The 22,577-nt window shown below is 40.2% G+C and overlaps 1 protein-coding gene across 1 annotated transcript in view; it reads right to left on the bottom strand.

The window, feature by feature from the left end:
- Fib (rRNA 2'-O-methyltransferase fibrillarin) overlaps positions 1-22,577 on the bottom strand; it is a 91,915-nt gene that overhangs the window by 5,407 nt on the left and 63,931 nt on the right. The window contains exons 4-5 of the mRNA XM_067151215.2: positions 18,253-18,426; positions 17,874-18,119 (exon numbers count right to left, since the gene is read on the bottom strand). Of these exons, the coding sequence (XP_067007316.2) occupies positions 17,874-18,119; positions 18,253-18,426 (420 nt within the window). The remainder of the gene's footprint in view (positions 1-17,873; positions 18,120-18,252; positions 18,427-22,577) is intronic.

Genomic DNA, 22,577 nt, shown 5'->3' with positions numbered 1-22,577 from the left:
GACTGAATACTTCTGCCTTTTGAAGATCCTCACATACACACTCCCCTTGTTCATTAATTATTCCTGGAATGTCCTTCTTGGAACCTGTTTCTGCCTTAAAATACCTATACATACCCTTCCATTTTTCACTAAAATTTGTATGACTGCCAATTATGCTTGCCATCATGTTATCCTTAGCTGCCTTCTTTGCTAGATTCAATTTTCTAGTAAGTTCCTTCAATTTCTCCTTACTTCCACAGCCATTTCTAACTCTATTTCTTTCCAGTCTGCACCTCCTTCTTAGTCTCTTTATTTCTCTATTATAATAAGGTGGGTCTTTACCATTCCTTACCACCCTTAAAGGTACAAACCTGTTTTCGCATTCCTCAACAATTTCTTTAAACCCATCCCAGAGTCTGTTTACATTTTTATTTACCGTTTTCCACCGATCATAGTTACTTTTTAGAAACTGCCTCATACCTGCTTTATCAGCCATATGGTACTGCCTAACAGTCCTACTTTTAAGACCTTCCTTTCTATCACATTTATTTTTAACTACCACAAAAACAGCTTCATGATCACTAATACCATCTATTACTTCAGTTTCCCTATAGAGCTCATCTGGTTTTATCAGCACCACATCCAAAATATTTTTCCCTCTGGTTGGTTCCATCACTTTCTGAATCAGCTGTCCTTCCCATATTAACTTATTTGCCATTTGTTGGTCATGCTTCCTGTCGTTCGCATTTCCTTCCCAATTGACATCTGGCAAATTCAGATCTCCCGCTACAATCACATTTCTTTCCATGTCGTTTCCCACATAGCTGACTATCCTATCAAATAATTCCGAATCCGCATCAGTGCTACCCTTTCCCGATCTGTACACTCCAAATATATCAAGTTGCCTATTATCTTTAGAAATGAGCCTTACACCTAGAATTTCATGTGTCTCATCTTTAACTTTTTCGTAGCTTACAAATTCTTCTTTCACCAGAATGAAAACTCCCCCTCCCACCTTTCCTATCCTATCTCTACGATACACACTCCAGTGCCGTGAGAAAATTTCTGCATCCATTATATCATTTCTCAGCCATGATTCAACTCCTATTACAATATCTGGTAAATATATATCTATTAAATTACTTAATTCTATTCCTTTCTTTACAATACTTCTACAGTTCAACACTAACAATTTTATGTCATCCCTACTTGATTTCCAGTTCCATGTTACCTTATCACCGCTCCCTAGGCCATCCCGCTTCCCTGAATGTACCTCCCTATTACCCTTCCAAACAAATTTCCTAACTTATACGTACCACTGCGGTTTAAATGAAGGCCATCCGAGCGCAGATCCCTTTCTCCTACCCACCCATTAGGATCTAGAAATTTCACTCCCAGTTTCCCACATACCCACTCCATAGTCTCATTTAAATCCCCAATCACCCTCCAGTCAGTATCCCTCCTACACAGTATTCCACTAATAACAATCTCCGCTTTCTTAAACTTCACCCGTGCTGCATTTACCAGATCCCACACATCTCCAACTATGTTGGTACTTATATCAGCTTGCCTTACGTTGTTGGTACCAACGTGAAACACTACCACCTTCTCCTTCCCCTCCTCCCTCTCTTCTCCTTTCCTCAACATCTGCCTCAACCTAATTCCTGGATAACATTCTACCCTGGTTCCCTTTCCTCCACACACTTTCCCCACGTGTCTAACGATGGAATCCCCCATGACCAGAGCCTCAACCCTACCCACCTCATTTGATCCCCTCCCCTCCTGGTCAGCCCTATCTTTCCTGATAGCTGCAGAAGCTACTTCCTCCTCCCTTTTCTCCTTCCCATGACCCTGTTCCACCTGTCTTTTCCTATCCTCTACTCTACATTTCCCTTTCCTACATTTTCCCTTCCTCCTACTTCCACGCATCTCAGCAACAGTTCCCTGTCCCTCATCTTCCCTCTGTTGTTCTACCTGGAGTGACTCATACCGATTTCGCACTGACACCTGTCCTGAATTCTGATCCTGAATAGACCCCTTGGCCTGCAATCTCCTTCCCCTTAGAACATTAGACCACCTGTCTTCTACAACTCCTCCCTCTCCTTCCCCTCCCTCTTGTACACCTACTGTAACCTGTACATTGTTTGAGGGAGTCCTATCTTCCTTCCCGTCTTCTGTGAGAATCCTAATTATCTCCCTCAAACTTTCCAACTCCTCCCTCATACCCCTCAATGCCTCACCACACCTACAATAAGTACACTCGCGCTCCTTAGCCATTCTTTACGGGGGAAAAATTTTAAATTAAAAAAAATAAACTAACTTATTTGCAAAAAAAAAATAAATGAACGGAGGGATATATTGTCTGGGATAGTACACAACAATAGGGTAATTAATATACGACTACACTACAATACTACTTAGTCGTGCTCTATTATTATTAATATTTTTTTTTTTTATCCTACAACCCCTAACAGGATAAAAGCTGCTGTTAATTACTGAATATCGAAAGTAATACACAAGAACTACACAATTCCAAACTGCAATTAAGCCTATCCTAATTTCAACAATATTTTAGTAAGAGTTTCTACGGATACCTCTACCACACCAGTACTACACAAATATTTTACAATAATAAAATAAGCACACTAAATTCTAATAGGATATTACTCGTATACTACTGTACAGTACACTACAGTAATTTTTAAACTACTTTCAGACGTATCGTAATTACGATACCGGTACCGTACCGTATGTCACTACTAAGCACAACAGAAATGAAATTTGCAAGAACTACTGTACTCAAAGATTACCAACGAAGCTAAATGGTTAGACAAATTATTATTAGTATTACGGTCTAACAGATATACACGAAAGATAACACACGAATATAGCACGCAAGATACGGCACTATCTAAATGTACTGTATCTATACTACAATGTATCTACACTACACTACACTGCGTTTGGTTAAAAGCTTAAGTATCAAAAGGATTGCCGTACACGAAGAAAAAACACGAATATAACTGGCAAGATACTATCTAATATATTATACCTTATCTTCACTACAATTCTACTGAAATGTGGTTATGTGATTATTACAGCTGGTGGATTACTATTATTTTCCCTACTCCACGGGACGGAGAAAAAAAATGTCCTTAATTAGGCCTACTGAAAAATACGAGGTTGTCTACAATAATTTCTCAAATATTTCTATCAAAACTACTACTCCAGGGACTTGAACTGCAATTACTGGGATATATGAACTTTATTCTTTATACTTTGCTTGGTATACTAATCAATGAGATACCTCTATAGCTGTTGCAATCCTTCCTGTTCCCTTGCTTATAGATAGGTGCAATTATTGCTTTTCTCCAATCTGAAGGTACCTTACCAACACTCCATGCTAATTTTACTACTCTATGAAGCCATTTCATCCCTGCCTTCCCACTATACTTTACCATTTCAGGTCTAATTTCATCTATTCCTGCTGCTTTATGAAAATGGAGTTTATTTACCACCCTTTCCACTTCCTCAAGCGTAATTTCACCAACATTATTTTCCTCCTCCCTATGAGCTTGGCTGTTCGCAACACCACCAGGATGATTTCCTTTTACATTTAGATGTTTGAAATATTCCCTCCACCTCTCCAGTGATTTCCTGGGATCTATTATGAGTTCACCTGAATTACTCAAAACACTGTTCATTTCCTTTTTCCCTCCCTTCCTAAGATTCTTTATTACTGTCCAGAAAGGTTTCCCTGCTGCTTGACCAAGCCTCTCCAGGTTATTACCAAAATCTTCCCACAACTTCTTTTTGGATTCAACAACTATTTGTTTCGCTCTGTTTCTTTCATCTACATACAAATCCCTGTCTGCCTCGGCCCTTGTTTGGAGCCATTTCTGATAAGACCTCTTTTTACGTTTACAAGCTGCTCTCACTTCATCATTCACCAAGATGTTCGCCTTTCCCCACCTTTACACACAGTTGTTTTTAGGCATTCCCTTGCTGTTTCTACTACATAATCCCTGTATGCCGTCATACACTTTCCATATCCTGAACCTGCTTACTATCTACTGTTCGAAACTTCTCACTAATCATATCCAGGTACTTCTGTCTAATTTCCTCGTCCTGGAGATTTTCTACCCTTATTCTTTTGCAGACAGATTTCACTTTCTCTACCCTAGGCCTAGAGATACTTAGTTCACTACAGATCAGATAGTGGTCTGTAGCATCGAAAAATCCCCGGAAAACTTCTACATTCCTAACAGATTTCCTGAATTTGAAGTCGGTTAGGATATAGTCTATTATGGATCTGGTACCTCTAGCCTCCCATGTGTAGCGGTGAATAGCTTTATGTTTAAAGAATGTAACTGCTAAACCCATACTAGCAAAGAAGTCCAGCAAACGCTTCCCATTCCCATTAGCTTCCACATCTTCCCCACATTTACCAATCACCTTTTCGTACCCTTCATTTCTATTCCCAACTCTCGCATTGAAATCGCCCATTAGCACTATTCTATTCTTGCTGTTGACCCTGACCACGATGTCACTCAATGCTTCATAAAACTTGTCAACTTCATCCTCATCTGCACCCTCACATGGTGAATACACGGAGACAATTCTAGTCCTAATTCCTCCAACTGACAAATCTACCCATATCATTTGCTCATTTACATGCCAAACAGAAACTATGTTGAGTGCAATGGTATTCCTGATAATGAGCCCTACCCCAGACTCTGCCCTTCACTTTCTGTTATTGTTATTTGCTTTACGTCCCACTAACTACTTTTTAAGGTCTTCGGAGACACCGAGGTGCCGGAATTTAGTACCGCAGGAGTTCTTTTACGTGCCAGTAAATCTACCGACACGGGGCTGTCGTATTTGAGCACCTTCAAATACCACCGGACTGAGCCAGGATCGAACCTGCCAAGTTGGGGTTAGGAGGCCAGCGCCTTAACCGTCTGAGCCACTCAGCCCAGCCCTTCCCTTTCTAACACCCGTCAAGTACACTTTATAATATCCTATCTCTTCCTCGTTATCTCCCCTTACCCGAATATCACTTACTCCTAGCACATCCAGATGCTTTCTCTTAGCTGACTCAGCCAGTTGTACTTTCTTTCTTCCATGAGCCCCATTAATATTGATAGCTCCCGATCAAATGCCATTTCGTTCACCAAGCTGTTTCCAAGGAGTCCCTCGCCTGTCAAATGGGAGTGGGACTCGGTTACTCCCATAGGTCCGAGGCTTGCTTAAAATGTTCTGAGCTCGGTAAATTCATAAAGCAGGATGCTACCCTACTTGCACATAGTCCAAGTGAGGATCTCTCCTCTAACGGGTTATGGACCACCGGTGAATTGTGTAGTCCTAGCCGCCTGAGCACAAGGAAGGCCATGACTCAGAATATGTCCGAGATGCCCACTCCCATTCCATAGCAACTGGTATCCCGACTCTCAGGACCACTTACTAGGCCACTCAGCCGTTGTCCATGGTTCACCAACTAGGACGTGACTACAGTAACCTACACCATGAACCATGCTTTATGATAATGTAGTTTATTTACCAACCTTGCTGCTTTAAGGTAATGTAGTTTATTTACCATCCTTTCAACTTCCTTGAGCATAATTTTGCTGCAACCACTGTTTTCTTCTCACCATGAATGCCACTCTTTGAGCCTTCAACAGAAAGATTTTGTTTTATTTCTTCCATATGTCCAATGATTCCATGGGATCTACAATGATTTCACCTGATTTGCTTAAAACACTATTTGTCTTCCTTTTCCAAAACTTTCTTTCTTTATTATAATCCACAAAGGCTTTCCTGCCTCTTGATCTATCACTTCCAGGTTATTTCCAAGATATGCTCGTAACTTCTTGTTGGACTCAACCAGGATTTGTTCAGCTTTATACTTACTCTGGCCATATATACAGTGGAACCTCGATTATCCATTCCCGGAAACTAAGTTTTCCTGGATTATTCGTTCAAATTACATGGACCCCCGAGCATCCTAATTAAATCGCGTAAAAATCCTGCACTATCTGTTCCTCGAAAAAACGATTTCCCGGACCAACCATCCAGAAATTTCAGGCCCATCTTCGCTAAATCTTCGATCAAGCGTTTTTCAAGAAACTGTACCTTATGAAAGGACTTCTACGGCATACTTATAGTTCTTGGCATTTACGCCCCGTCATTGTGATAATTAGAGCAAGTTGTTATTGTTGTATCTTATGGTTAGCCCGGATTCCAATCCATCAGGTTTCTTACATTCCATTATATTTGAGTGAGATTTCCTGAAGTTCTGGCTGTCACATCATGTTTGTTGCAATGTAGCAGGTATCCCTTATCCATTTTGCTTCCAGGTTCATGGCTAAGTGTGCATTTTTTGGATCTCAGGATGTTGATTAGTTTCCGATGACCTACAAGACAGTCGTGGCCAGTATTAAGTCTGAAGAAGGCTACCGCTTCTCTTTTTGGTTTTATTTTATACTGATCCCATTTAGCATCAATATCCTTCCATAATTTGCCAAATCTACCCACATCATTCGCTCGTTTACATACCTAACAGAAACTATGTTGCATGCAATAGTATTCCTGATAAACAGCCCTACCCCACACTTTTCCCTTCCCTTTTTAATAACCGTCAAGTACACTTTATAATCTCCTATCTCTTCCTCGTTCTATCTCCTTACCTGAATATCACTCACACCTAGCAGACTCAGCCAGTTGTACTTTCTTTCTTCCATGAGCCCCATTAATATTGATAGCTCCCGATCAAATGCCATTTCGTTCACCAAGCTGTTTCCAAGGAGTCCCTCGCCTGTCAAATGGGAGTGGGACTCAGTTACTCCCATATGTCCGAGGCTTGCTTAAAATGTCCTGAGCTCGGTAAATTCATGAAGCAGGATGCTACCCTACTTACACATAGTCCAAGTGAGGATCTCTCCTCTAACGGGTTAGGGACCATCGGTGGATTGTATAGTCCCGGCCGCCTGAGCACAAGGAGGGCCATGACTCAGAATATGTTCGAGATGCCCACTCCCATTCCATAGCAACTTCTACTTACTAGGTCACTCAGCTGTTGCCCATGATTCATGAATTAGGACATGACTACAGTAACTCACACCATGAATAATAATAATAATAATAATAATAATAATAATAATATTAATAATAATAATAATAATAACAACAACAACAACAACAACAATAATAATAATAATAATAATAATAATAATAATAATAATAATAATAATAATAATAATAGACGCCAGAATGGCGGCATTTCGTCCTGAAAAAAAAAGTTCTTTAATTTATTGACATCAGTCTCTTAAATGTCTACTAACTGAGCCTGGACTTTCCCCGTTTTTTGTTGTTGCTGTTGTTGTAAAAAACTTGTAAGAGTACTTGTTCCCATGCATAAAACATTTTGCAAACTCGCTATCACAGAAAAATATGACCCCATGGAGCTTGTCTTCGCCCACTTCATAACTTCTATGATGATATAAATGCACGATAACAACTCTATACAATACTAGTTAGAGTTTTTGTATAATCGGCTGATAAATATAATTTCGTGTGGCTATTTCTAGCCGAGTGCAGCCCTTGTAAGGCAGACCCTCCGATGAGTGTGGGCGGCATCTGCCATGTGTAGGTAACTGCGTGTTATTGTAGTGGAGGATAGTGTTGTGTGTGGTGTGTGAGTTGCAGGGATGTTGGGGACATCACAAACACCCAGCCCCCGAGCCATTGGAATTAACCAATGAAGGTTAAAATCCCCGACCTGGCCGGGAATTGAACCCGGGACCCTCTGAACCGTAGGCCAGTACGCTGACCATTCAGCCAACGAGTCGGACAATCGGCTGATGATGACCCAGATTAGTGGTCGAAACCGGTACCGCTTTTAACCAAATAAGAATGTAACACTACATTTCTTATTTACTTGTATTGAATAGGTTGAAACCACTTAATTTCTTGTTTCAATTTAATTGTTACACTTTATCTGCTCACATCCATCTCTGGTGAGATACATTATGTCTCCTGGTATGGGTTAAATCATGTTTTTCCTTTAATTTTCCCATCTCAATGTCATCCTTGGCTTTGGCAATATGAAAGTGAATGAAGTATGAGGCTACGCCACTTTTTCAGAGCAGACATCTACGTGCGATTGCACTGTCATTTGTTTCTTTCTCGTGGTAATGACAAGGTGGACCAAATATATACTATTTTAAATAATTTTTAATAGTTGACGTTATTGTGCGGTGAACAAGGCTGCCAACTCTTGAACTTAACAACTTGTGATACATTGTTAGATGAACTTAAGAACTAGGGTTTTTTTTTTTTTTTTTGCTAGTTGCTTTACGTTGCACCGACACAGATAGGTCTTATGGCGACGATGGTACAGAGAAGGGCTAGGAGTGGGAAGGAAGCGGCCGTGGCCTTAATTAAGGTACAGCCCCAGCATTTGCCTGGTGTGAAAATGGGAAACCACGGAAAACCATTTTCAGGGCTGCCGACAGTGGGGTTCGAACCTACTATCTCCCGAATACTGGATACTGGCCGCACTTAAGCGACTGCAGCTATCAAGCTCGGTTTAAGAACTAGTAGTACAGACAAGATCATTAAAGTGTGATTAAGCTAAGGGGGTGAGGGGATGTAAACCGAAACAGGACCGCGCGAAGCTGCTGCTAGGATTCTAGCATTCTGTAGCTGCATTAATTTAGGTCTGATGGGTGATAGCAGCACATTCTATGTTGGACAGTGGTGGTGAAAAGCTGAATTAATGTATAATTCGAATCAGTGACAATGCGACTGGTCTGGACTGGTTACAACCGGCTAGTGACAAAACCATTGGTCTGGATTAGTTACGTGTGTCTAGTGACAAATCAAGCAAGAGACCACCAGTGCACACTCAGAATAGTGAAAACAGGTGCAGGCATCTAAAGCACGGGTCATACTCCATTCCCGGCTCACTTTGCCGACTAATTGGCAGAATTCTTATTTAAGACTAACTTCCCCGCTCACACGAGGGTGCACGAATTTTACAGCTCTATCCTCCTCTACAGATTGAATTCAGTTGCATTTTTATTGTGTGTAGGTTGGTAACAGAAGGCATTAAACTTGATTGCTAGAAATGATGTAATATCCAATTGTGTCTCAGTCATAGTGCTTCAGCAATGAAGAATGGCATATGAAAATTACATTAGATTATGAAAGTAAATGTACTTTTGGGGGCCTGTGGGAGGGTCACTGACCATCGCAGAGAACACATCTCCCCTCTACAAGGTATTCCACCTAAGATTTGTACTATTTCTAATCCATTATAATGCTATAAAACGTATGGTGTAGTAACTAAATTTCTACTATCAGTCCGTATGATGGGTGTTGTTCAGTGGATTGGTTGGTGTATGCATTTCAGTGGGCTTGGCAGCCTGGTATGTAACAGAACCCTCTGACCAGTGAGGCAAACAACGGGAAAGTACCTCACTCTTCATTTCCTTAGTATGCCCCTGCAGTGACAATTAGGCTACTTATGACAGCTGATGGTGGATCTATTGAGGTTCCAACTAGTGTCACACTGAGGATTCACATATGCCCGCCCTACGCTAAAAGGCTTAATTTCAGAGCAGAACTGTTAATGTAGTAAAGTGAACTTTCTAGAATTCTTGGGCACACCCATTCCAATTAGTACTGTTATTGAATATTGAATTTTCACGACCGCATTGTATTCGGAAGCGACTTTCAAGCTGTTAGGTCGTGTTACGTACATTTAGTACGTGTTGAAGGGGTGTTAAGTACAGAACAAAAATGGCCAACCAGACATCAGTGGGATCCAAACCCACAACCTCCCGATTTCGCGTCGGTTGCTCTACAAATTGAGCTATGGTGGCCTAGGCCATCTTTGTTCTGTACTTAACACCTCTTCCACACGTACTAAATGTACGTAACACGACCTAATAGCCTGAAAGTCGGTTTCGAATACAATGCGGTCGTGAAAATTCGATATTCATTGACTTGGCCCTCAATGGGCAACTTAAACGCACTGTACAGTGTGATGGTAGTAGTACCAAACCTGTAGCTTAAATTCTTTCCAACAGAACTAAGATGGCTTAGGCCACCGTAGCTCAATTGGTAGAGCAACCGACGCGAAATCGGGAGGTTGTGGGATCGGATCCCACTGGTGTCTGGCTGGCCATTTTTGTACTGTACTTAACACCTCTTCAACACGTACTAAATGTGCGTAACACGACCTAATAGCTTGAAAGTCGGTTTCGAGTACTGTTATTGCTATCAAGGCCAATGTAAGCGTACGACTTCAAGATCCATTAACACTAGGATTACCAAACATTCTTTCTATCTACTTTTACCGAAGCGGTCATTTTGACCGATAGTGGCAGGTATTCGTTTCTTGAGGATATTGATGTCTGAAAAAGGTTTGAATTTAGTATAAAAACATCATAGACCATAATTTAATTATCATGCATGACTTGTGAACACTATTATGAATAAATAAATAAATAAACAAACAAATAAGTACACTAGTAAGGCAGAATGTTCTTCTTACACACTTTACCTTACATTATATACATATGTGCATGAATGTCACTTTCTGCTTTTTAACTTATTTTTCGCACTGAACACACACACACTTTGCTTGGTCACCTTTGAAGTGAAATTAACAACAGACCAGTGTTTTTAGAGATTGCACGCCTTTCAATTATCTTGTTCCCTTCGCACACTTCTTCGCTGATTGATGAAAAACTCAGCAAGACGCAATACTACGTGTTCACTTAGGGTCTGATCAGTGGGTCACGTTTCATCTTTTCCAAGATAGAAAAACCGTTTACAACATACTTAATTTCCACATCCACAACCAACCAAAATTTCATACCAAACTTTTCTGGTTTATTGGCCATATACTGCATAAATGGGCATCTAGCATTCGATGGAAAGAGCTGTTCATCCACAGTAATGTTCTCATTTGGTCTGAAGGAAATAGTAAAATTAGATATAAATTTGTCCCGCACAACAGGTACAAGCGCCAATCTATCAATTTTCAGGTGATCCCTACTGGTAGATTTGTCATCGAATCTAAGAAACCTCATGATATCCAGGAAACAGTTTTGTGCCACAGTTTGGGAGAAAATTCCAGGACCTCACTTTTGTGACCACAGATCGAGAAGGTTCGTGTCAGCTCCATAAGTTCCACGTGCGTATAAAATGCCAATGACAGCGTCCAATTCTTCCAAAGAAAGTGTCCGTTCAGGATTGTTCAGAACTTCGCGGGCTCCAACCTCAGGCGCTGCTTGGATTCGTCAATAAAAAGACGACAAGCTGTAGCGGCACAAGTTCCTTCAATGTGGTGTTTTGCATGTCCTGTTAGACCTCGGACTTCCCTCAGTATATTTTACTGTGCTTGACGGCCTGGCAGGCTTTGTAGATCGACAAGAGTCCACACTGTTCCATCCAAAGCGACTTCTTCCTCGCCGACCGTCATATGCTGACCACGCCCATATGTTGACATACCACAGCGTATGCTCGGCCTTCTGTAGTTGATATCGTGCTCCTTGCTAGTAATTTCATTATCTTCCTTAGTGTTTCCTTCACCTGAAAAATGTAATACCAAATTTACTTACACTGTGCACAGAATTACGTAAATACAAAATGACTAACTTCAAATAGTCTTACCTTTGTCATCAGCTGCTTTGCTAGTGTGCGTGCATCGCCATTTGGCGGGTAGTTCCCTAACCTTTGAGGTCAAAGGCTGCTGTGTGATTTCATGTTCACGTGGAAATTCTGAAGGCTCGACGCAACTAGAATCACTATCCGAACTATTTCCGTTTGTCAAGTTACACAGGTCTTCGCAATTATCGAGGTCTAAATCAGTCCCAGCTTCATCGCTTGATTGTGATGGGGAGATTATATGCTTATGCTTCAGAATTTTGGCATCCACTTGCAGACTACGCGAGAACATGCTTCTTCGAGGGAATTACAATCGGGAATTCTAGTTTGAATGTTTGTAACGAGTGAACACGACAATTGACTGCTCGTTACGATTGCACACCTTTCATTACTGAACTAATACTGACTATATTTTCCTGTCATGCTTGAAAAGAGCCATCGGCTGTCCCATCGCAGCACAACAATACTACGGTAATAAAGTACACTTTAACTGCTTGTTAGAGTTATATCCCGTTCTAAATGAATGCCACAAAAGTCTGATGGGGTAGCTACTGCAATACCGGTCAAAATGACCGCCTGGTAAAAGTAGGTATATGATCTCATAGCGCTAACTAGAAAGGAGTTACGGGTTTTTGAAGCTATGTGCCGAAAAGTACACTAAATATCGTTAAAAGCCACCGAAGGGTTTGCATGTTCTAACCGTATAACGAGAGTGATAGAGAAAACAAAACTGAAAACGGTCATTTTGACCGCTGCGGTAAACCTAGTGTTAAAAATTAAAATTATATCAGGTTATATAACAACTTCACTTATGGCTTTACAACAATTGGGAATGGGAAGGAAGTGACCATGGATTTAATTAAGGTACAGTCCCAGTTTTTACCTGGTGAGAAAATGGGAAACCAAGGAAAACCATATTTAGGGTCATTATTGAACTAAAGAATCTGTTTTGCTTTTTTGATGTCATTTAGTGCAGAATGAAAGTTTTTGATGTTGTCTCTATCTAGTACATAGAAGGCTAGACCAACAGAAGGTGTCTGACAGAAATTGGAGAATGGCAATATACACGTTTGTGGGGGTTCTTATGTATGAAGGAGTCAAGAGTATTCCAATTCTGAGACGTGTATATTAATATTGCATTTTGCATTAGTAATTGATCAAACTTAATATTGTACGTACAACTAATGTTTAATATGATCACTGACACAGTCTCCAATTTCATTCAAGATTTAATAATTCTACAATAAATAATAATAAATACAGTGAAACCTCGTTAGTGTGTTCCACATTAACACTTTTTCCCGCTTAGCACGTTGTAAATTCGAAGTTTCGATTCTCATCGTATTAAATCTATAAAAAAAATACCTAACCTATCCCGTCACAAATTTTCGCCATTACCACTTAGTACGATCACATTTTTCCTAGACTTGAAAATTATACTGTATTTTTCATCCTTTCTGAAAGAAACGTGATTACCAACTCGGGTAGGAGCTGTTAAGTTGCACTTTCGGGACGCAAGCCGATAGCCACAGGAATGTTCAGTTTTGCTTGCCGGTTGGCAGCGAGATTGTTGAATAGCAGAGTGAGCCTGTTTGTGCTTGTATTTCGCATTCCATTCAGACGGTAGAAATGTACTTTGTGTTGAGTGGTACAGTGAAATGAAATGGCATATGGCTTTTTAGTGCCGGGGGTGTCCGAGGATATCTTCGGCTCGCCAGGTGCAGCTCTTTTGCTTTGACTCCCGTAGGCGACCTGCGCGTTGTGATGAGGATGAAATGATGATGAAGACGACACATACACCCAGCCCCTGTGCCAGCAAAATTAACTAATGTAGGTTAAAATTCCCAACCCTGCTGGGAATCGAACCTGGGACCCCTGTGACCAAAGGCCAGCCTGCTAACAATTTAGCCATGGAGCCGGACGAGTGGTACAGTCAAGTCTAGCTAATATTTGTTACGTGATACGGTAGCCTATATCTAGATTAGGAATGTAATCGTGTGAAACTGGCTAGCACGGTGCTTTTTCTTGCGATAGCCTAGTTATGGATACAGGAAATGTAAAATTCCTTAATAATGAAGACAAAATTAAAATCTGACAGAAAGTGGACTGGCATAAGCACGAAGAACTCTCGAATGTTGAAACTCACACCCTCGAGTTGATTGAAGATTTATTTGATTCTAAATGGCGGCTAAAGTCATTCTTCGCAGTTGCACATGATTGAGTGTAACCTCCAATTCATCGTCTAAGAGTGTGACCAGAAAATATTGTTTAATAACCCATTGCTCCGAAATAAAAGGATCCTACTAACATTTGTTTTAGAAAGAGTGTGACATGCAATTATGCTTTGATATTTTTGTTGGCCCCTATGCACGTTTTTGTATTTTTGTCTGGTGTTTTCACACCTTTCAGTGTACCGATATGTTATAATCCACAGCAGAAAAGGTTTTCATATTGGTTCCCTCGTGTTTCTTCACACCTTTCAATACTTTCCTCTCATCTTTAGAAACTGTAGATAGGCCTATAGTTTTCATTGTAGTACTCGTGGATACATGACGTAAAATGCCCTCATGCCAGAAAAAGTCATATTCATTAGTACGTTTTCTCGCTTAACACGTCCTTTTTCCTTGTCCCCTGCAGAAACATCTTAACGATGTTTCACTGCACTTGTTTCACACCAGTATATTAATAAGAAAAGCAAGACTCAATAGTTTCACTCATATGATACATACATACATACATACATACATACATACATACATACATACATACATACATACATACATGCATTATCTTTATAGACTGTTGTGCCTTTCAGCGTCCAGTCTGCAAGACACTGTGAATTTACTAAACGTCACAACAATCCTAGATTTGCAACTTGTGTTGTGGCCTCATTTAGTTCTATGCCTCTTATCTTTAAATCATTAGAAACCGAGTCTAACCATCATCGTCTTGGTCTACCTCGACTTCTCTTACCCTCCACAACAGAGTCCATTATTTTCCTACGTAACCTATCCCCCTCCATTCGTCTCACATGACCCCACCACCGAAGCCGGTTTATGCGTACAGCTTCATCCATTGAGTTCATTCCTAAATTAGCCTTTATCTCCTCATTCCAAGTACCTTCCTGTCATTGTTCCCACCGGTTTGTACCAGCAATTATTCTTGCTACTTTCATGTCTGTTACTTCTAACTTATGAATAAGATATCCTGAGTCCACCCAGCTGTCGCTTCTGTAAAGCAAAGTTGGTCTGAAAACAGACCGATGTAAAGATAGTTTCGTCTGGGAGCTGACTTCCTTCTTACAGAATACTGTTGATCGCAACTGCGAGTTCACTGCATTAGCTTTATGACACCGTGATTCAATCTCACTTACTATATTACCATCCTGGGAGAACACACAACCTAAATACTTGAAATTATCGACCTGTTCTAGCTTTGGATCACCAATCTGACATTCAATTCTGTTGAATTTCTTACCTACTGACATCAATTTAGTCTTCGAGAGGCTAATTTTCATACCATACTCATTGCACCTATTTTCAAGTTCCAAGATATTAGACTGCAGGCTTTCGGCACAATCTTCCATTAAGACCAAGTCATCAGCATAGGCCACCTAACTGAATCCCTCCCTGCCATTTTATACCTTTCAGCAGATGATCCATGTAAACTACGAACAGCAAAGGTGAAAGATTACAGCCTTGTCTGACCCCTGTAATTACCCTGAACCAAGAACTCATTCTATAATCAATTCTCACTGAAACCCAATTGTCAACACAAATGCCTTTGATATTTTAATAATTTACCTTTAATTCCACAGTCCCCCAGTATAGAGAACATCTTGTCCCTCGGTATCCTGTGATATGCTTTCTCGAGATCTACGAAACATAAACACAACTGCCTATTCCTCTCGTAGCATTTCTCAATTACCTGGCGCATACTGAAAATCTGATCCTGACAGCCTCTCTGTGCTCTGAAACCACACTGGTTTTCATCCAACTTCCTCTCAACGACTGATCGTACCCTCCCTTCCAAGATGCCAGTGAATACTTTGCCTGGTGTACTAATCAATGAGATACCTCGATAGTTGTTGCAATCCTTCCTGTTCCCTTGTTTATACGATAGGTGCAATTACTGCTTTTGTCCACTCTGAAGGTACCTTACCAATACTCCATGCTAATCTTACTAACCTATGAAGCCATTTCATCCCTGCCTTCCCATTATACTTTATCATTTCAGGTCTAATTTCATCTATTCCTGCTGCTTTATGACAATGGAGTTTATTTACCATCCTTTCCACTTCCTCAAGCGTAATTTCACCAACATTATTTTCCTCCTCCCCATGAGCTTGGCTGTTCGCAACACCACCAGGATGATTTCCTTTTACATTGAGATGTTCAAAATATTCCCTCTACCTCTCCAGTGATTCCCTGGGATCTATTATGAGTTCACCTGAATTACTCTTAACACTGTTCATTTCCTTTTTCCCTCCCTTCCTAAGATTCTTTATTACTGTCCAGAAAGGTTTCCCTGCTGCTTGACCAAGCCTTTCCAGGTTATTACCAAAATCTTCCCATGACTTCATTTTGGATTCAACAACTATTTGTTTCGCTCTGTTTCTTTCATCTATGTACAAATCCCTGTCTGCCTCAGCCCTTGTTTGGAGCCATTTCTGATAAGCCTTCTTTTTACGTTTACAAGCTGCTCTCACTTCCATCATTCACCAAGATGTTCGCCTTTCCCCACCTTTACACACAGTTGTTCTTAGGCATTCCCTTGCTGTTTCTACTACATTATCCCTGTATGCCATCCATTCACTTTCTATATCCTGAACCTGCTTACTATCTACTGTTCGAAACTTCTCACTAATCATATCCATGTACTTCTGTCTAATTTCCTCGTCCCGGAGATTTTCTACCTTTATTAGTTTGCAGACAGATTTCACTTTCTCTACCCTATGCCTAGAGATACCTAGTTCACTACAGATCAGATAGTGGTCTGTATCATCGAAAAATCCCCGGAGAACTTGTACATTCCTAACAGACCACGATGTCACTCAATGCTTCGTAGAACTTGTCAACTTCATCCTCATCTGCACCCTCACATGGTGAATACACGGAGACAATTCTAGTCCTAATTCCTCCAACTGACAAATCTACCCACATCATTTGCTCATTTACATGCCAAACAGAAACTATGTTGAGTGCAATGGTATTCCTGATAAAGAGCCCTACCCCAGACTCTGCCCTTCCCTTTCTAACACCCGTCAAGTACACTTTATAATATCCTATCTCTTCCTCGTTATCTCCCCTTACCCGAATATCACTTACTCCTAGCACATCCAGATGCATCCTCTTTGCTGACTCAGCCAGTTCTACTTTCTTTCTTACATATACCCCATTAATAATGATAGCTCCCCATCGAATTCCATTTCGTTCGCCAAGTTGTTTCCAAGGAGTCCCTCGCCTGCCAAATGGGAGTGGGACTCAGCTACTCCCATAGGTCCGAGGCTTGCTTAAAATGTTCTGAGCTCGGTAAATTCATGAAGCAGGATGCTACCCTACTTGCACATAGTCCAAGTGAGGATCTCCTCTAACGGGTTATGGACCACCGGTGAATTGTATAGTTCTAGCCGCCTGAGCACAAGGAAGGCCATGACTCAGAATATGTCCGAGATGCCCACTCTCATTCCATAGCAACTGGTATCCCGACTCTCAGGACCACTTACTAGGCCACTCAACCGTTGCCCATGGTTCATGAACTGAGACCTGACTACAGTAACCCACACCATTAACCATAGCCATATAATACCAATAGGAAAAAATGATGGTAAAAAACTGCTTTAATTGAAAAGCCTGGTACTTTTTCAACAAAGTTTTCAACTAATTGTTGTAGCATGAGCATTTAAAAAAAAAGAAACCTGCCTTTCTTTGACAAGGAAAAAAGAGCCGTAAGTTTAATTTTGAAACTGCTAATGATAAACCAATTTGTTTTCTTAATCTGGATTATATTAAGTTTATCACCAAATTTGGTGCAAATTAGGTTAAAATTAACAAAGAAAGAAAAATCAGTAGGGTCCCCTCTTAAATCAGTCAATGGCCTGATGATAACAAGAACAAATTTTAAAAAACTGGGATTTTAAACTAAGAGTTTCCTGACAAAACACATGCATATACAACACATGGATGGCACCACTGGAGGTGTATTATGAGGAAACCAACCTTTATAGAAATTACGAAGTGACCCCCGTTTTTGAGGAAGTACTGCGCATTGAGAGCTACAATACGAGCCTGGTCAGGTTGAGCAACATCTGCAAATATTGTGTCCACCATCCCCACTAACATACGATATTTGTGAGGATGTCGAGCATCTTCGATGATTGGGATAATGTTAGGTCTCTTCTTGGACATATTGATTAAGTCTCGACCAGAACGATGAGAAAATTCGACAGCATATACCAAGCCTTCCTGAAATGAAATAAATTATAATTGAAATTGTAAATGCAATAATATTGTAAAGATGTAAAAGTTGATATTAGCATATGAATATCCAGTGGAGATAGTTATGTAACAAACAAGGAAAAAACAAGCTAGAACTTACTGGACCTACGACATCTGACACATGAGACACAGTCGTTCCCGAGGCAGCTCCTAAATATAGGACTTTGCTACCAGGAGGCATGTATATCTGATCCACACCACCAAGAATTGCAGCTGCCAGCTTTGAACGGAATGGATTCCACACTCTGTATTCCACTTTTTCCTCTCCTTCATTCTAGAAATTAAAACGTAAACATCTTAAGACCTGCCGAACTGACAATGCAAGTTAAAGGAGAAACCAACTACATCATTACCATGACCAAAATCCTCTTCAAAAATAGCTTTTCAATAAAGGTTAACTTGTAAAATATGTACAAGTAATTGTGTACAAAATATTGAAACATTTATGGAGATCTGATATGGATGCTTTTATTTTGGCATATTACACACACTAGATTTCATGCATGTACAACCCAGTAATATAACATCTGCCCTATCCAGCAATTCTCTGCAAAAGACATTAGTAGAACTTTAAGACGCCAGATGCTATTTCACGAACATAAATTGAACGAATTAACTAGCGAATATTCCACTGGTGTATTCTGATCATAGACAAGGTACAACTCACTTTCAATTCATGTGGTTATCACACTACAATTCTAGAAATATCTATATGAAAATCACAGTAACACTGGGGAAGAAGAAACTGCAACAAGATGATGTGAATTAGTTAAGGTACCGGCTAAAGACATTTCTATAATTTCATGCCATGCACAACCATGACACCACTGTCACGGAAGTGTTTTTCTAACACGATAAAGTAAACATGTATGTATGTTGTGTATGTTGGGTATTCAGCCCGAAGGCTGGTTGGATCCTCAACAGGTCCACATACTTTCATAAAAAATACAATTTTTGGATGATACTGTATAGGCTTTTGGGTTTATGCCGTGAAAGCATCAATAGCAACACTATGTTTGGATGTTCATTGAAATACCAGCATCACATTTATAATAAATAAATGGTGTGTGTCTGCTGAACGCACCATATCTGGTTCTGCTTACACTACATTCTTCAAAAAAGAATCTTTAGGTAATAAAGAAATTAAATCAGTAGTCAGAGAAGAAGCCTATTTTTAAAATTTGTTTACCTATTTTTTAAATTTGTTTACGATTGGCTTTATGTTGCATCGATACAGTACACATACATATTAGATTGAATTCAACGCCCTACAGTGCTTATAACTTTTTATTTAGATATAAAAATATGCAATTTCAAAAATGTAATATTTAAGCTAGCTGCAAAATAAAAATGAACTATTTTATCTGATTGTTGTTGGCAATTTGGCTAGTATAGTGGTGCCATCTATAAGTAGCTTGACTACCAAATTGAAGTGTTGCCATTTTATGTGTCGACACTCGCATGTGTTCAGGTGTAATTCACAGGTTTATGAAAGGTTTTTTTTTTTGTTGTTGTCGTAACTAGTTCATTGCAATGTCACAGAATGATAACACAGTGATGAATTGCGAAGTGATAATCCTTTGCACCAAGAAGTGCCCCTTAATAGTCAGGCCTATGAATTATTGAAGAGAACTCATGAGTTTTACAAGAGGGAGAGGTAATTCATATGGATCTATGGCCGTTGCTCTGTTCCTGCAGAAAAAATTGTGGAATGCACATATCAAACTGAAGGAAAAAGGGAGTAGGGAACCTAGCAGTAGCAGAAAAGGGGCTTATACTGGGGACTAGTTTCTTAGCACACTTCGAAAGATACAAATTAAGGCATCTCCTGTAACAGGAACTGATTCTTTTCAGGCTGATGCAATATAGACACATGTATGACTAGTACAGCAGGCAGGAATACTTTACTGTGGCAAAATTAACAAGTTCAGTACCTGCTTCTGAGCGGGACACTTGAATGCCTGGACCGGCCATTTTAATGCTCGGCCCTCTAGACGTGCATCACTTAATACAATTTACAATTACTCCTAAACTATAAATGTTAGAAAAATGATACTTTGTGCTTACCTCTTGTGAATATTTAAGGTGTGATATCTGGTGTGACAGGTTTCAAAATACGTCTAATTTTATACAGCCTATCTGTATTTTCGGCATAATGATTACTGTCACCGAAGTGAAGAAATGAAAGAATATGAAGGAAGCATATTCAGAACATTGTTTTAGAAAATATCGGAGTATGAATAACACGGTCTTCGGTCCAGTACATTTTTATATCAGGATTTTGGACTAATCAGTATCCAGGATTGCATGATTGAATTCTTTGTGAAAGGCCAGGGCACCGCACTTATCACTTGACTCGCGTATAGATTGGTCTGCTCACACACATACTGATAAAATTTGTCATTCATGAAAATACTCACGTACCTCAAGATATCCTGCTTATTTTCTATTTGAACTTTTATACCTGAATTCTCTGTAAATGGTGGAACGGCTCGACAATAACTAGGATGATATGTATCAGGCACTTCACTTTTCTCTATAAGCCTATTGGATTTGGGAATCGGTATTTCTTTGTCACTTTCACTATCTGAGTCTATTTCAGGAATAAGTTCATCACCAGAATAATCATTGTGAACAATGTGTATGTATGTTGGGTATTCAGCCCAAAGGCTGGTTTGATCCTCTACAGCTCCACCAACAGCTGTCATAGATAGCCTAGGTGTCACTGAAGAGACATACTAGGGAAATGAGGAGTGAGGTAGTTTCCCGTTGCTTTCCTCACCGAGTCAGAATATGCTATTACATATCAGTCTGCCATGCCCACTGAAATGCATGCACCAACTGGCCCTATGAGCGATATTTTCACACCGGGCGAATTGGCCGTGCGTGTAGAGGCGCGCGGCTGTGAGCTTGCATCCGGGAGATAGTAGGTTCGAATCCCACTATCGGCAGCCCTGAAAATGGTTTTCCGTGGTTTCCCATTTTCACACCAGGCAAATGCTGGGGCTGTACCTTAATTAAGGCCACGGCCACTTCTTTCCAACTCCTAGGCCTTTCCTATCTCATCGTCGCCAAAAGACTTATCTGTGTCGTTGCGATGTAAAGCCCCTAGCAAAAAAGATATGTTCACACCATTCATAACAGGGACTGGCTGCATAAGGAACGGTGTTACTAGTATCACTCATACCTCGGTCACTTTCATATTGTCAAAGCCAAGGATGAGACTGAGACAGGTCAATAAAAGTAACAAATTTATTCTAGCCCATACCAGAAGACACAGTGCACTGTAAACACTACATCCTGCCAGCAAAGGCATTTGTGAACAATATCTAATAATTAATCTTCCGTATAAAACTTTGTATTATAAGCCATTATACTACACTCGGTAAGAACGACACGCACTGCATTGGAATCTCAAGTACTGACTTGACGCGCGAGGAAGTTCTGAGATTTTCCAGCTAAAACTGCTGAGATAAACATGAGCCCACTCAACGCGAGGGTTATCTCAACAAGGTCAACCAACTTCCTGCTACAACCAGTAACGCTGACTAAGGTGTAAGAATGCATAGATGACTAATACAAACAGCATTGCTTCGCACGGAACATTAAACGTCTTACGCCGTCCATGGCCCGCAGCATAAGAGCAAGCTTGACACGGTCCGCAATGAGTTAATAGCCTCTTTTAAGCTGGCTAAACTTTTCTCTGGGGGTAAAACATCCTTAAAATTGGTACTGCGAACCATAGGTTTGAGATATAACAAACTGACCGGAAGAAAAGTATTACTTGGAAAGTTGCACATCGTGATGGCGCTATGTGTATTTTTCTGAACAAACTTGTCAATAAGGATCTCACATTAATAAGGTCAACCTATTCAATACAATTTAATTTCTTATTAATGTGAATGTTTGTCAATACAGGTCATGATGTTTAAATCATACAATAAGGATCTCCACAAGGTTGTTGCATGAGATGTGGGAGAATGCTGGGGAGTGCATTGCTAAATCTTGGACTAATGATAGTCTCAAAAGCTCTAGTAATCAACCAACTGGGAGGAGCACCATATTAATAACAACATACACAAGTTCATTCAGTGGATTTTATGGAAGGTAGCCTTCCTCTGTCCCAATCTAAAAAAACTGGCAATTATAAAGATATGGGCCATGTTAGCTTTTTAGATTGGTTTCAGAAGCTCATGCTACAGCTCAAAGGCCCTTCTGTCACTGTTATGGACACTGCTCCTTACCACTCCGTAATAATGGACAAGGCCCCTACTTCGAGTGCTCGTATAGAAATGTTAGTGGAATGGCTGCTGACAAGAAATATCCCAGCGCATATGGGTATGACTAAATTAGCCTTATAATCACTGGTGAAACAAAACAAATAACTTTCACTGGCGTATGTAGTCAATGAAGTATCAAAGGAAC

This window comes from Anabrus simplex, chromosome 7, assembly GCF_040414725.1.
Source record: "Anabrus simplex isolate iqAnaSimp1 chromosome 7, ASM4041472v1, whole genome shotgun sequence".
Classification (NCBI taxonomy): domain Eukaryota; kingdom Metazoa; phylum Arthropoda; class Insecta; order Orthoptera; family Tettigoniidae; genus Anabrus; species Anabrus simplex.
The sequence above is the reverse complement of the archived record's forward strand: the minus strand, read 5'-3'. Positions and strand labels throughout refer to the sequence as shown.